The sequence below is a fragment of the Stylophora pistillata genome, unplaced genomic scaffold (genome assembly GCF_964205215.1).
Source record: "Stylophora pistillata unplaced genomic scaffold, jaStyPist1.2 SCAFFOLD_378, whole genome shotgun sequence".
NCBI lineage: Eukaryota > Metazoa > Cnidaria > Anthozoa > Scleractinia > Pocilloporidae > Stylophora > Stylophora pistillata.
Window position 1 is genome coordinate 32,603 of NW_028290806.1, and position 15,390 is coordinate 47,992.

Here is a 15,390-nt window from a genome sequence, read left to right on the forward strand (position 1 = left end):
GCAAATGTCAGCTTAGTAGTACAGGGTCATCTACCCACATCTAATAAACAACAGTTTCCACGCTTAGCTTTTCTTTTTTTTCAAGCGTAGATTGGATTAGATTTTGGCACGCACGGAAAGATACGCTAGTACCAGTTGCTCGACATACCTGCGTGGCCCGTGCGATAAATAACTTCACGGGATTGGCAAAGTTTCAGTCATAGCAAATTATGTAAAAAATCTAGAAAGATTTAAGCTTAAATCTCGTCTAACGTTTAAAGCGACATATCAATGACTGCAACCATCGTGTTGTATACAAACCTCGCAAACTTGAAAACACGTTCTCTAGTGATACCTGTGATACTATTCAGTATAATTTCTGGAAAAAATTTTCGCGGACAATATGATCGATTTCTCTTACATTGTTTGTTGAGACGGAAACTTTTCACTTCAAGCAAATCTCCGTAGCACGGTCCAAACAAACATAGCGAGCAACTGAGCTACCAGGATATATGTCCGTGTTAAAACACACGAAAGGTTTCTAAAGTACACCTTACTCTGATAGGGCAGAAAAACACAAAGATTTTCTGGCACCAATCAGATGGCAGAACGACTGCTACCGTTTAGAACTAGTCTTGTAAGACAATGTCCCCAGGGGCTCTTCATGCCCATACTTGAAATCGACTCAGCCCCTGGGTCTCCGAGGATATAACCGAACCGTGAACCAAATGTAAGCGCAATGTTGCTAGTTCAGAAACATGATTCTCACGTGCAGAATAACGCTAATTAATTCCAAATGAGGACTACTGAGATAAAACGCAAAAATAAAAAATTGGACTATGAAGCAAGTGGTTTCAAGAACTAAGGTCGTCTGTTACATATACGAAACAGGAGCAAACAGTTATCTAACTCCTATCATAATTTAATGTATCATAATTGAATGTTTATGGTACTTCGGGGGATATCGATAAAGCTCATTTTAGGTATAAAAAAAAGCGAAAGATCTGCAAAGGGCATAGCCCATAATACATCACTGCAGATGTGCGACAAAGAAAAGTGTTGTGTTCGAATATTTGTTTATTTAAAGGAAGTTTTATAAGGGTCAAACCTGCAAAACCACAACTTTCGCTGAAATATTTGTAAAAGCCAACGTTCGAAATCTTTATATTTAGACTACTTCTTCTCCAGAGGCTTCTGTGCCTTGTTAAGTTACTCGTGCCGGTTGTAAGACTACGACTCACGGAGCACGTTCATATTTTTCGCACGCACCTTTTCCCGGCAGCAGTCCGAAAAAAGCTCACATCTGGAAATAAAACCATTTCTACGTAGCTCGGAACTCAAGAAACGCTTCGAGTAATCACTGCACCAGCTGACACCGCAGACTCGACTGCGAGTTGGTAAACCTACATCAAATACTTGCATTTTGGAAACAGTGGCTTTGAAAAATCAACTCAACTAGTTAGTTATTTAGTATTCTTTTCCAAGAAGGTAGCCAAATAGTGATCTATCCCCCTCAAATAAGGTCGGGTCCAAAGCTAGCAATGCATTATATGACGAAACATTATAGAGCGTGGCTGATGCGGAATGAATGCCCAATTGCTCTCAATCCGCCTTGAACAGGCAAGAAGAGGTATAATTACTGTTTCCTGTTTTCTGGATCGTCTGTTGAAGTCACAGTGTACTCTTACTATAGCTATGAACGAGCTGTAGATATCCCTATGAGGAGAACGACAAGCAATGCTGTTGCAGAGTTCACATCTTTTCTCTGCAACTCATTTTATTAGTAAACGAAAATGCCAGTTTGAAGCACCCGTGTCACATTTTCTCATAGCGTAACACCCGGTATTTCTCAATTGAGAATGTGGGTAGTACCCAAGTGAAATGATCGTCTGGGCCATCTGAGCCGTCTTATGCCGCTTATTTGAGGCATTGTCTGGAGCAGCCAATGAAATCGCTTTATGGAATAATCCACGTTCGCCCGCGAGTAACAAATTCCACAACATGCCGTCTGGTAAGCCTTCAGCGAGATAGTGGTTTTTCTTCGTGAGGAAATACATTGGCGAAACGTACTCGTATCTCAGATGAACAGAGAGGTATTTTAGAGCGGTTTTTTGCAGGAGGGATGGTTGGAACGGCAACCATGTACAAGGAGATGGTTTTAAAAGCGTCAACGGACAATGGTTTGACGAAGGCACAAGTCCAGGTAAGCTTATTAAATCATTTGGTTAACCTCGGCTGTAGCTTTATACCAGGTTGTGCCGCATTTTATCTCAATAATTCCACAAATCAAACAAAACTAGCAATTCGTATACATCGTAGATGCATTTATATGTCAATAATAGCCTAACGCTTAAAGTTAATTGGATGTTATTTAGATCGTGATGAGGTACAGTTTCTATACTATCAGACAGTTAACTCTGCTTTAATTACTCAAGCTCAAGATCATTCACGTTCATCATACATGTGTATTTGCATTTCAAGGTAATCCATCGATTTCTAAAATTTAAGGTTTTTATTTGAAAACATTAAAAACATAAGAAGATCATATGCAAAGAGAACATCCAATAAATTAACGCGGAAGTTTTATTGAAATCTGATGACTACATTGGCCGTCACCGAAATTATGCACCAATTAATTAAAATTTAGACAGCTCTGAAACACGATTTGACTTTTACTTTCTGTGTTATCCACGTTGCCATTCTTGTGTGACAGAGTCACTTAGGCTTATTTCCTACTTAAAACATGTTTGTTCTGTTTATTCTATTTTATGGAATTTTAGCGATTTGTTAGTAATGTGTTAATTGTATTATTCCTTTAACTGCCGATTTCCCTTATGTAATTCCTGTTTAATTGCCGATTTCCCTTATGTAATTCCTGTTTAATTGCCGATTTCCCTTATGTAATTCCTGTTTAATTAATCGCTCCTAGCCCAAATTTGGTTTTAAGTTATTTTTACCTTTTCCTGTATTTTACTATAAGTTACAACTGTTTGCTCGGTGAGTTCAGTTGATTTGTTGCCTTCCTGAGAGTGTCTTTAAAGCGGATTCTAAGCTATACTAGCTTTTGGTATGTTTCAGTATTTTATGTTTGTTTGAGCCCTAAGCTTAGCATGTAGTTGTTTCCATTGTATTTTTGTAGTGATTTTCGGGTTAGAATTTGCTTAGTTTAGCCACATACTCTTTTTATCTTACTACTGTATCTTATTTATTTTCTCTGCTATATGAACTTCAATTGTTTTCGTTTAGCAGCTGTAATATTTTGCTTACCTGCTTCCAATTCATTGTTGCTATGATTCCTGTGTTTTCAGAACCAAATTATGGGTTCATTACACTAGTAATTTCATTTTCTCCTTTCACTGTTTTATACTGTATTAGCTCAAGTTGTAATATTAAGCCTAGCTTGTAATCTTTGTTGAATTCATGCCTGGTGTAGCAATCACTATTTTTGATAGTTTCTGTCACACAATTTCCTGTTTTCAAGTACTTTGTTTGTTTCCTTTCTTTACTGAATTATTTCTGTCTGTAGGTTATCTTTTACTGTTAAGTACTTTTTCCTAAGTCATTTTAATCTTGCTACATCATTTGGCTCATTGGAACTTTGTTTTCTTATTTATTGTTTAGTGTCACTCGTTCCCGTTTTTTTTATTGTACCGTTGCATTTATTTGCTGTGTAATAAACTTGTAAATCTTCCCTCGGATCTTTTGTTCTTACGTCGACCGTTTTGGCCGTCTTACACTTGTATCATAATAATATTTTTGACTGATACCATCATTAAATTTGGCAACAGCTGGTATTGTTTGTAAAATATTTTTCGTCTTTTCCAATAAACTTGCGTGTCACTTCCTGTCTCGATTAGGCTCTTCTACATGCGGGTGGAAGCCAACATGAAATTATAATTTGTAATTAATGAATAAAATTTTTTTTTATTTGTTTTGTTTTGTTTTGTTTGACTACAACTGTACGAATTTAAGGTAGTTGTATTATTATTATTAGTGTTTTTATTATGCAAACCCACAAGCTCATTTTGTCAAAGCAAGGTTCGGTTTATCCTAGGTTAGGAAGAAGTAGAGGGTGGCTGTTGTAGGTCTAATAATAATAATAATAATAATAATAATAATAATGATAAAGGAGTTTCCATAAAGAGCGGTTACCGGCGGTCTACCGGTACCTGTAGGACCTCTTCCTGCCATCTGTTTGGATTTCATTAGTGAAAATAAAAAGTGATTTTAGTGGTCACAGCTGTCAATTAGACCTTCAGTGGCCGCTTATAAGTATTGTTATTGAAACCCCTGATAATAACACCTTTATTTAGACACGATAGTGTTTAGAGCTGAACAGCCTGTGGGGTTGTGTATAAATCCAAATAAACTGTAAATGAGGTAAATTCAAATGATTATGGTTTTTGAGGAGAGGGGAAAACTGGAGTACCCGGAGAAAAACCTCTCAGAGCAGAGTAGAGAACCAACTAACTCAATCCACTTATGATGCAGGGTCCAGGAATAATACCCAGAACACATTGGTGGAAGGCGAGCACTCTCACCACTACGCCAACTCTGCTCCCTCTGTCTGTTGTCTAAAGCATATTAGATACTATATTCAAGCATGTACGAATACTGTAACTAGTGGCAAGGCATTATTGCAGTATTTCTCAATAGTTCTGATGCATACCTCCTCTTTCTCCTCTCCTCTTCCTTTTTCCTCATGATAACACTTTTATGGTCTTTGATCAAAATTAATATAATTAAAAATAGTTTATGCATGTTTATTCAGCTGTCATCAGTGATAATTATTACTAATTTTAGCATAATGAGTAATATAACACTTACACTGAATGATTTTTGCAGAAGTGGTCGGGAATCAGAAAAGAAAAAGGCCACAAGTATCATCTTCTTCTGCAGATGCCACATTAAAAAGATTCAAAGGTGTCTAAGGACCAAATTCTTACAATTTATTTTGTGCTGAATTCTTTAAGACAGGTACTTGTATTAGAAGGAAAATATATTTGATTTACAGATACTCAGTCATTTTCTTACAATGCTGATATTGTCATTATTTTTCATTTCAGTCCTGTTTTATCCATACTTACTACATTGTATAGGTGCAGTCAGTTGTGGCTTAATGTAAGTTATAAGTAGGAATTAGCATTAAATACAGCTGTAGGTATGGCCCTGGATTCAAATACTTTTTAAAGCAGGGATAAAGACGATATCGTTAAAAGACGGAAATTGACAGTTCACAGACAGGTTTATAACAATCCATTACTACAGATTGTTAAGACCCTAGATAGTTTTCCAGCCTGGAAAATCAAGTGCACAGCTGCCTATTTCCCCCTGGCTTCCAGCTATTATCTACATTCCTTGTCAAACCTGAGTTTTTGGTTTCATGTTTGTTTTTATGTACACTATACTCACATGTAAATCGATAGCAACACTGTAAGGATCACAAATTTCTCAAATTAATTCAAAGTTTACTGTTTAATGTAATGGTTATGAGTTCTTGTAAATGCACAATGTTTGTGCAGGAGGTCAAGGGTTTGAGCCCCGGCCGGACCAACACTCAGGGGCTTAAAATAGTTGAGAAAGATATGCTACCTTTCTATAACATAAAGAAATGTTTAGATATTCTAGTTTTCTTGGATAGGGACAATGAAATGGAGGTCCTGTCTCCTGCAGCGTTAGGGGCAGGAGACGTTAATTTCCCATGCACCAGAATACTGTGTGATGGATGTCCTCCCTTGGGGTGGGATGGGTGGTAAACAGGACCCCCATTGATACCAGTGTTTACAACACTGAAGGGGCTATCCTGTATGTCTACTCTAGACTCTCTTCCAGATAGGAGGGGGTCTCAGGACAAATACGTGTATACATGCATACCAATACAAGTTGATCCAGCACTGCCTGACAAATGACTAAAACCTGTATAATGGGTTGTAAGTAATGTCAGTTGCCTACAACCCATTATGTTGTATAATGCGTAATGTCATGATTAAGTATTGCTACTGCTTGACATCATAGCTATTAATATTAGGAACAATGGTTTTGATTTGTGTTATTGTAGCCTATAAAAGTAATTGTTTTCTCACTCAGACATTCTTTTCAGAACTGCTCTAGCTTGCATGAAGTTTTGGAAAGGAAACAGGCCTTTCATTGATACCTTGACATTTTTCAAGTGGTCAAATGTAGGCTTTATTGCAGATCACAATACAATTTATAATTATTTTGAATCATCAATGTGTTGATAGCTCATTGTTGGGAAATGACTGATCTTTAATTTAGTAATCAGTAAGTGTTATGTGGCTGTAATGTGGTCTTGACTGACATCAATGCATGTGATTAGTGCACTTGGTCATATATTTTTCATGAATCATATATGTTCTTTTACTGAGTTGCAGATGAATGTAAAGGTCTTGCCTACCAACAGAAGAATAAGAAAGCATCTGAAAAGTGGTGAGAAAGAAGTGACATGGAGAAAAAAAAGTTTGTGGATTCTGCAAAAGTTAATAAAGAATTAAATGTCAAAGTATCAGAACTCACGGAGGAGCAGAAAAGAAAACTAATTGATAGACACAGAAAGAAACTTTTGGAAGAGGTACTATTAATACAGCTGTGTATGTTCACCCTGATAGAGTTAAGACGCCTACCTTCAAAAAACATTAATAATACTAACGGTAATTATGAGTTATTCATATTGAGCATTTCCTTAGGGGATTTAAAAGAAGTATTTTTGGGTCAGACCTATATCTTAATAATTAAGACTGAAGATAATATAACCTTTTTAATTGCCTTATTTTATTGCATGTATAGATCCTGGTTCTTGAAGATTTGGGTTGTCAGACATCCACATTATATCTGGATATCAGTGGTGAAATGTACAACCTTGGATCTAGGGCTGGAACAGCATTTCTTGCAACTAATCAAGAGATAAACATAAAATTTCGAGAATATTTTGGTAAGAAGACAATATTTGCTTTCAAACAGTGAAATTTTATGTGACAAGTTCACCATAATTATTCACTTTGAGTGAGGTTAAGAATATGGAATCGAGTGTACTATTTTGCATTTTAAACCAAAGATGGCATCTGCAGCCAATATCCTAATTGTGGATTGTGGCCATATAATAGATGATAGGTTCTTAACCAACCCTTGATCAACCGTTTTCCTCCCCAGTCCTGCCTCTCTCTTGTTTTATGGTGTACATTGTGTATATTTTCTAGTGTTTGATTGCCCTCGCCTTAGCAGGCAATACATTAAGATTTTAATAAAGCAATTACCCTATATGAGTTACCCTTACAAACAGAGCACTGCAGATATTTCATTCACTGTTTAAGGTTTGCCATTTTGTGGGGAAACTGGAACATAAAACATCCTTTTTGTGGGTGTTGGTGGACCTCGTGAAGTGTCCATTAATGGAAGCTAAAAACTATGAAAAATGAATGTAACAGTTTGGCACTTTGTTTCAAGGAAGGGAGCATGTCTTCAAGAGCTGCATCAAAGATGATGTTAATAAGTAAGATCAAGATGCGGACACTGCTGTGATCTTAGCAAACAGGACAATGTCTTGATTGAGTCACCTATATAACAATTTTGCCATCTACCTTAGAGTCTGAGACAAGGAATTTCAGTGAGGGGTTGCATCTCATGGGACTACAGTACAAAATCCTATTTGACAGGGACTGGTTTTGATACCAAGAATAATTTATTTTCAAGTACTCCAGAGTTTTTAAACATTAATGTTATAGGTGTTGTGACTTTTTCAAAATTATGGTACATGTATGTAAGTTGAACCACAAAGAAGTGTATGGGCCATTTAATAGAATCCTCATGTGAAACTTACATGTAGCTACCATTTATATCTTGTTTACATATTAAGGCTTTTGTTCACTTTCTGTTTTATAGGTGCAAATAATCAGCAATTTACTATTGCTCATGTGCAAGACCTTTTCAACAAGAAATACAGTATTTAAAAAACTGCAGAAGTTGTCATTAAACAACCACGTTTTGTATGTAACTGATGGTTTGAGTTACAAATGGAATGTACTAAAGGAATGTAAATTTCAGTTTAATGCATGTATGAATTATTTCAGAAATAGAATTTTTCTGGTTTAGTTAAGAAACAGAATTAATTACAGTGATGTTTTAAATAATGATCAAGTACTGGGAAAGAACATTATCCGCACTGCCCATGGCCCTCTTTACTTTGAGTGTTGTGCAAATTTGGATTCTGGGGAGCCATTTTGTTTACCAGGGGCCATTCGCTCTGTTATTTTAGTTACACTTAGTCAACAAGGATTGTGTACTGTGTAAAAAGGGCTCAGTTAAGGACCAAAACAGTTACAGTAATTACTTCCTCAAAGACATGGCTTTTGCTAGAATGTTCTGAATAATTTGTTGTTTTTCTACTGAGGCCAACTCAAAACCAAAATTCACTGCTAATTTTTTACTTAGATATGCAAACATTTGTAAGTAGCGAGCAGAATGGTCATGAGTGAAAGTTGTCTAAAGTTCCATCATCTGCCTTAGTTGACCTCTGAAGGAAGTCTTAGGGTAATAATTTACTGTAAGTAAATTTAAGGTATTTTTGCAGTCACAAATTTGATTAATTAAAATTTATTAAATTAATTTGCTGAACATTTCACTGATAAATGAACTTTAAAAACCCTCCATCTGGTTCGAAATCAGGCTAGATTGCTGTATCAAAGTTAGGTCAATTTAATTCCATAAAGGTATAACCAAAATGCAACTGTTCATTCACATCATGCCGCATTAGACCAATCAATGGAAATGAAATCATCGATCAATTTAGCTACATTACAATAAAATGTTAAATAGTATAATCTAAGTGAAGAGAATGACCCAATATTGATTCTAGAACCTAAGTGATAATAATTAGCCTAAGAGAATACACTCTTGATTGATATGCCAAGACCAAGTATTATGCTGGAGCCAGAAAGTGTTTTGTTAATGAAAGTCATTTAACCCTTTAAGCATACTTTTGAATGTTAACTCTATAGTTCATTTTCAAGGAATTGCTTTTTCTTTTGCTTTTATTTGCTTTTTCTTTAAATGCCTTAAAGGTTGTATTAATTTATTGTTTTGTCATGTGTAAATTTTAAGACGTCTAAATATAACATCAGAAATGGTGAAGTTACACTGGGGAAAGGCCTTTTTGGAACTGATGTTTTTAAGTTTTCTTTTTTAATCATATTGTAGACCTGTGGAATTGTCTTCCACTACACATTAGAATGATTGAATCTTTCTCATCATTTAAGAACAGTATTAATGAATTTTATCAAAACAAATTTAATGGAAATAAGGATAGATTTTTGTAATTAATTAATAATTATTGTCATGTTAATTATACTATTTGAGCTACTATATTATACGTAAAAATTTTTTTTCTCTTCGTTGAGGCAGTTTATTTTTATGAGGAATCTTCGAATTCTGTATAAACTGACCTAATTATTCAGATCTTTTGAATTTTTTATTTTTTAAATAATCATTAATTTATCTTTAATTTGTATATTATGTTAAGACCTGTATAAATAAAATTGAGTATATTAAAAAATTAAATTAAATTGTTACTGCGGACTTGTCACGTATTGGATTAAAACAACACATCATTTATCTTTAATGCTCTCCACTGAACAAGTTTCATATCAGTATATTAAGTGTACTTCACCAGGACCCAACTTATGTGGTTTATATTCTTATGAAACGTACCCATAGTAAAGTCACTTTGAATTTGGTGATTCGTTGCAAATAATTTCACAACTATAAAATATCGTCGTTTAATTAATACAAATCACCTTTGAGGGAAAATTTCCTTGGTTTCTTCTCATTATTTCTTTTCTGATAGTAAATATCTGCTGTTTTTTAAAAAAAATTGAATTGTACTGTATTGAATTAATTATATTCAATGTGAGAGCAATCGTGCGTTCGGAGAAAAGAGAAAGGCAAATCACTGATGGACACTAATAGCTTTGACCTTAGTTTGAGCTGAACAATGAACTCTGATTTTACAGTTACGAAGCTAACTACACTTGCTAGGGAGATTATTTTTAGTAGCATTAAATATTTATTTCTTTTTTGGATAGATTGTAAAGATTGTGATAACTGTCAATCATACAGTTGTTCATGACTTTTTTGATGAGGTATTTTACGTCGCACCGATTTTGAGCTTGTCGCTTGTTTTCAAAGATGGAACACTTGGCAGGTCTGAATGGGACCTCCTTTTGAAATTCAGCTGAGATTTTGGATGCCACGCTCAGAGGTCGTATGGCGACAACCATAATCCAACATGTATCGTTAATAACTGCAATGTATTATGTCATAAATACGCCAGTCTGATACTGAGTCGTCGCTGCAAACACAGGACATAACTTTAGATATAGGGTGGGTGAAGAGCAAAGAAAATGACTAATAAAACAGGGTTGAGTGAGCCACTGGCTACCCCCAAATTTCATATATTTAGAAAATATAAACAGAAAAATGAGGTTGATTTCGCGAGGTTCCAGTGATTACCTGTACACCCCGCACTAACAGGCCGGTTAATGACCCCAATTTTCCAAAAATTAGAAAATAGCTGAAAACGGGGTTGTTCTTGCGAAGTTTCCAGTGATTACCTATACCCCCCACCAAAACACCGGTGAATGACCCCAATTTTCAGACATCTAGAAAATAACGAAAAACAGGGTCGAGTTCAGAAGTTTCCAGTCATTAGAATACTCAGACGATTTGGATGTACAAGACGTCGGCGTGGAAGTAATTTGAATGAGGTGGTAGAAGCAGTCGAGGAGGAACTCAAGGGGAGTGGAAGCCTTCTCGGATATCGAGCAATGCATCAGAGACTCATCAATCAGCACGGTCTTGCTACTACGAGGGAAGTCGTTCGACATGTTTTGAGGGTTTTTGATCCTGAAGGGGTGGAGCATAGGTCACAGCATAGACTACGACGACGAATTTACAGGTGTAAAGGACCAAATTACTTATGGCACATTGACGGCTACGACAAACTAAAACCGTTTGGATTCTGCATTCATGGTGCAATTGATGGCTTTAGTCGAAGGATCCTATGGCTGGAGGTTGCATCTTCAAACAACGACCCTCGTATAGTAGCTCAATATTTCTCAGACTATGCAAGACAGTTAAGAGGTACGGAAAGGATTGTACGTGGAGATAGGGGATCTGAGAAAAGGAACTTAGCAGCTACTCAGCGTTTCTTTCGGCGGTCCATGAGTGACGACTTTGCAGGTGATAAAAGTTTCATGTATGGGAAATCTACAGCAAACCAAAGAATTGAAGCATGGTGGGGACGTTTGAGGCAAGGATGTGCAGAATGGTGGATTACATTTTTTAAGGACTTGAGAGATTCTGGTTTGTATCCCGATGATGATATAATACACCGCGAATGCCTGAAGTTCTGTTTCATGGATGTCATACAAAGTGAACTACACACAGCTGCACTGGAATGGAATGTTCACCGAATTCGACCGTCTAGCAATGTGGAATCTCCGTCGGGAAAGCCAGATGTACTCTACTTCGTTCCAGCATCAGCTGAGACTCAAGATTACATGACTCCTGTTGACATCGACGAAATCGAAATCGCACAGGATACGTGTGCCGAGCAACCACAAGCGAAAGGATGTCCCTACTGTAAAGAGCTCTGCGATCTAATCATGGAGGATGAAGGTCTAGAGCCAGCTACAACAGCAGAGGAAGCTCTCCAACTCTACTTAGATCTACTGGACCATATTAATGCCATACCATAGAAGAATGGTTGAATTTCATTCCTGTTCACAGGCTACCCAGCATGAGCAGTGTTTTTGGTACACTCAAAAACAAAGCTTTGTATGCGGTTAGTTAAGGAGCTATGTTAGGTTCGCAAATATTCAGTGTGGCCAAATGTACATTGCAAGGTATTTATTAAACAACAACAAACATATGAAACATATGTGTGAACTGCGGTTATGAGACGTATATGAGCACGATCCTTCGCAGTAAAGCACTATTTGAGCAATAGTGAAAATCAGACCTGAAAAAAATTTCAGGCCTGTACGGGATTCCAACCACTGACCTCTGCGATACTAGTGCAGCGCTCTACCAATTGAGCTAACAAGCCAACTGGGAGCAGGCCATCAAATTAATTCGACATAAACCCGTAGATGATAAATCAAACAACAACAAACATATGAAACATATGTGTGAACTGCGGTTATGAGATGAAACATATGTGTGAACTGCGGTTATGAGATGAAACATATGTGTGAACTGCGGTTATGAGATGAAACATATGTGTGAACTGCGGTTATGAGAATTCGGTCGAATGCGGTTTACTCATAACCGCAGTTCACACATATGTTTCATATGTTTGTTGTTGTTTGATTTATCATCTACGGGTTTATGTCGAATTAATTTGATGGCCTGCTCCCAGTTGGCTTGTTAGCTCAATTGGTAGAGCGCTGCACTAGTATCGCAGAGGTCAGTGGTTCGAATCCCGTACAGGCCTGAAATTTTTTTCAGGTCTGATTTTCACTATTGCTCAAATAGTGCTTTACTGCGAAGGATCGTGCTCATATACGTAAGGTATTTATTGTTGGTCAGATCTAATGCCGTTATCATTTTGTAGCTGGATACCGAGCCACACAAGTAAATATGCTATTTGAAATCAACTTTATTTCTTCTCTGTTTCCAACATGTTTTCTAAATGTGGAAAGGAACTTAAACTCTTGACACTAAGAACGGATTATTTTCATTCATAAACTACACACCTGTGGGGGAGAGAAATTGCCTGACCCACCATTCACACTCTTTACAGTACAGTGTATTGTAAAGATATCATCTGGCCTGGTTATTCGAAATCTATGAACTCAACAAGGTAGAACAGCAAAGTAAATAGCAGGTAACGAACTATTTTCCATTCTATTTTCCATTTTCCATTAAACCGCCTCCCGGTTAGCTCAATGGATAGAGCGCTGGACTGATGTGCGGGAGGTCGAGGGTTCGAGCCCCGGCCGGACCAACACTCAAGGTCTTAAAATAATTGAGAAGAATATCCTGCCTTTCTATAACATCAAGAAATGGTTAGATATTCTAGTCTTCTCGGATAGGGATGAATAAATGGAGGTCCCGTCTCCTGCAGGGTTAGGGGTAGGAGACGTTAATTTCCCACGCACAAGATTACTGTGTGATGGATGTCCTCCCATGGGGTGGGATGGGTGGGTTGTTGTCTTACGTTTCATACATGAGCCTCTGGCTCGGGCAATATGGGTAACCATGCCCCGCGTAAAGACATTAAACTTTGATTACTGATTACTGATTCTGTTTTAAAAGTGTTATGTTAACACAACCTATCAGAGTACACATGAATGACATGTATAAAAAGAAAAGAATAATTAATCCCCTATTGCAATGAGCAGCATTATCCTTATTATCTCAGTGCAAGTATGTCGCCCCCGCAAACCGAACCAAGAGCTTGCAAATCTCCATCTGTTGCCATCCTCACAGCTGTAAAGTCCATCTGTAGTAAGGAAAAATGAGTTTATCTTAGAGAAAAGTATGGAGTCAAACTAGTCAAGTAAAATAAGCCACTTGAGGTGTAATACGAATACGTAAACTGTGAAAAAAAATACATAAAATACTTGCAGGTCCTATGGGTACATTTCCCAAGATAAGAAACACAAAAAGGAAAAATGGCAACAGATACTATAGAATAATACATGGATGTACACAGATATGGAAGTGCTCAACTCAATATATCATGTACAGCAAACAAATAAGATCTTGAGTTTATATGGAATTTCTCTGCAAGTGTTCAACTTAATATATCAAGCAGTAAATAAGTAAGATCTTGAGTTAAATACAAGAGGAGAAATTCCATATGTATACAAGCAACATTTGCCGTATATCATGTTCAACATGTACATGCCATATATCAGGCCCAACATTTGCCCTACATCAAGTTCATCTACTTTGGAATGTTTCATAAATTAGTGGGCAAAGGACTACATGCTTGTCCAATTTGGAAGCAATTAAATTTAAAAAAAAAAAACTTTTTTCTCTCATCCAATTATTTCCAAATCAATTACTTTGGATTCTAGGAATGATAAATAGCTACCAATATAAAAATTATTTTGTATGCAATGAAATTAACCTCACTAAACTCGTTAGGGAGTAAAATTTCTTTCAAATTATTAACTCAAAACCGAGGTTAGTCTGGCTAGTTTTAATACTCACAAAAAAAATTTAATTGGGAGCCATTTATGAAAAGGGTCAAAACTATTCCCAGTGAAGCACAAATAACCGTCCCATCTTGAAGTTAAATGATTAAAGGTTTCTCGAAAGTAAACCAGACGTAACAAGAAGGTAAGGAAAGTGTAAAAAGACAATCTGAGGTATCAAATTTAAGTGCGCCACAATCTCGAGTCTAGTACAGGAAACAGTTCTCAACGAATTCTTACCCTTTCGTCTTTAAACTGTTGGCAAAAGCCATCTTTAATCCCACGTTCTTCTTTTAAAAAATTGAAAACCTAAAGAGAATGCAGCCAAATATAAGTTTTTGTACCTTCAGCATTTCTAGTTTGAACGAATGACAGGAGAAAGTGTCAAAATACCTGGTTCGGACCTCCGAAACAAGCTGCTCTTTTAGAGAATCTATGTATCGGCAATGCAACCTAGCCTGCGTGCCACTCAGCCCAGCTAGGTAGCCAGGCAGCTAAGTCGCAAGAAAGTAGCAAGAGAGTCGCAGCTAAGTCGCAAGAAAGTAGCAAGAAAGTCGCAGCTAAGTCGCAAGAAAGTAGCAGCTAAGTCGCAAGTGAAAAAAAAGAGAGAGGAAAGTGTATGTCCCTTTGAAGCCACCGTAGGTTGCCACCATATTTTGAAAATGTGCGATTTTTGGCTACATTTCCTCTTAATCCCAAGGCCCGCGAAGCAGATTTTCAATTGGGGGGGCTAATGCGAACGCTTTAGCGTGAGCAACCAGGTAGGGGAGCCGGGGTCATGCTCCCCCGGAAAAATTTGAAATTAAAGTCTTCTGAAATGGCTAGAAATGGATCTAAAACTGCCAAAAGTGCATCTGTTCACTTGAGACCAATATTTGTTTGCCCTGGAATAGAGGTTTCCCAAAAGAGAGTTTTCTCTGCATATTTTTTCTCTAGCTGTGTGCTTAACAGATTTCTTTCTCTCTTTGTACTTCTGTAAAGTTTTCCTGTAGAGGATCCGATGCATTGAGCTCTGTTGCTGACATTTTTACCCACCAAGGAAAGTGTGTTTATATTTAATCTTATTTGAGTTCCCAGTTCTCAACTGAAAGTAGGAGATCAAGGTGCAATATACAACAGAGAGGACAATGATATGCATGATAAATGATCATGAGATTCTTAAAGCAATGAAAAAGATGGTTTTCATGAAGATGTC

General features: G+C 36.9%; 1 protein-coding gene and 1 long non-coding RNA gene across 4 annotated transcripts; one reads left to right on the forward strand and one right to left on the reverse strand.

Moving 5' to 3' along the window:
- Positions 1-2,217: 2,217 nt before the first annotated feature.
- On the forward strand, positions 2,218-12,600 carry LOC148715947 (uncharacterized). 3 transcript variants are annotated; one of them, XM_088746216.1, is made up of 7 exons: positions 2,218-3,046; positions 4,825-4,902; positions 5,046-5,100; positions 6,372-6,568; positions 6,784-6,928; positions 7,876-11,894; positions 12,562-12,600. In XM_088746216.1, the coding sequence occupies exon 6, from the start codon at positions 10,629-10,631 to the stop codon at positions 11,745-11,747; it is 1,119 nt and encodes a 372-aa protein (XP_088602342.1). In that variant the 5' UTR covers positions 2,218-3,046; positions 4,825-4,902; positions 5,046-5,100; positions 6,372-6,568; positions 6,784-6,928; positions 7,876-10,628; the 3' UTR covers positions 11,748-11,894; positions 12,562-12,600. The 3 variants fall into 3 exon arrangements, with proteins under 3 accessions (XP_088602342.1, XP_088602343.1, XP_088602341.1); XM_088746215.1 differs by having other exon boundaries at positions 2,219-3,046; positions 6,401-6,568; XM_088746217.1 differs by lacking the exon at positions 5,046-5,100 and having other exon boundaries at positions 4,825-4,956.
- A 31-nt stretch (positions 12,601-12,631) lies between these two features.
- On the reverse strand, positions 12,632-15,220 carry LOC148715948 (uncharacterized). Its single transcript, XR_015995744.1, has 4 exons — positions 15,167-15,220; positions 14,589-14,648; positions 14,436-14,504; positions 12,632-13,495 (listed from the first exon to the last, which is right to left on the reverse strand). It is a non-coding gene; the product is annotated as an uncharacterized LOC148715948 (long non-coding RNA).
- Between the last annotated feature and the right edge of the window lie 170 nt (positions 15,221-15,390).

Bases quoted from the DNA above. Each gene is read 5' to 3' on its own strand.
- LOC148715947 (XM_088746217.1), top strand. From the start codon at position 10,629: ATGACCCCAATTTTCAGACATCTAGAAAATAACGAAAAACAGGGTCGA.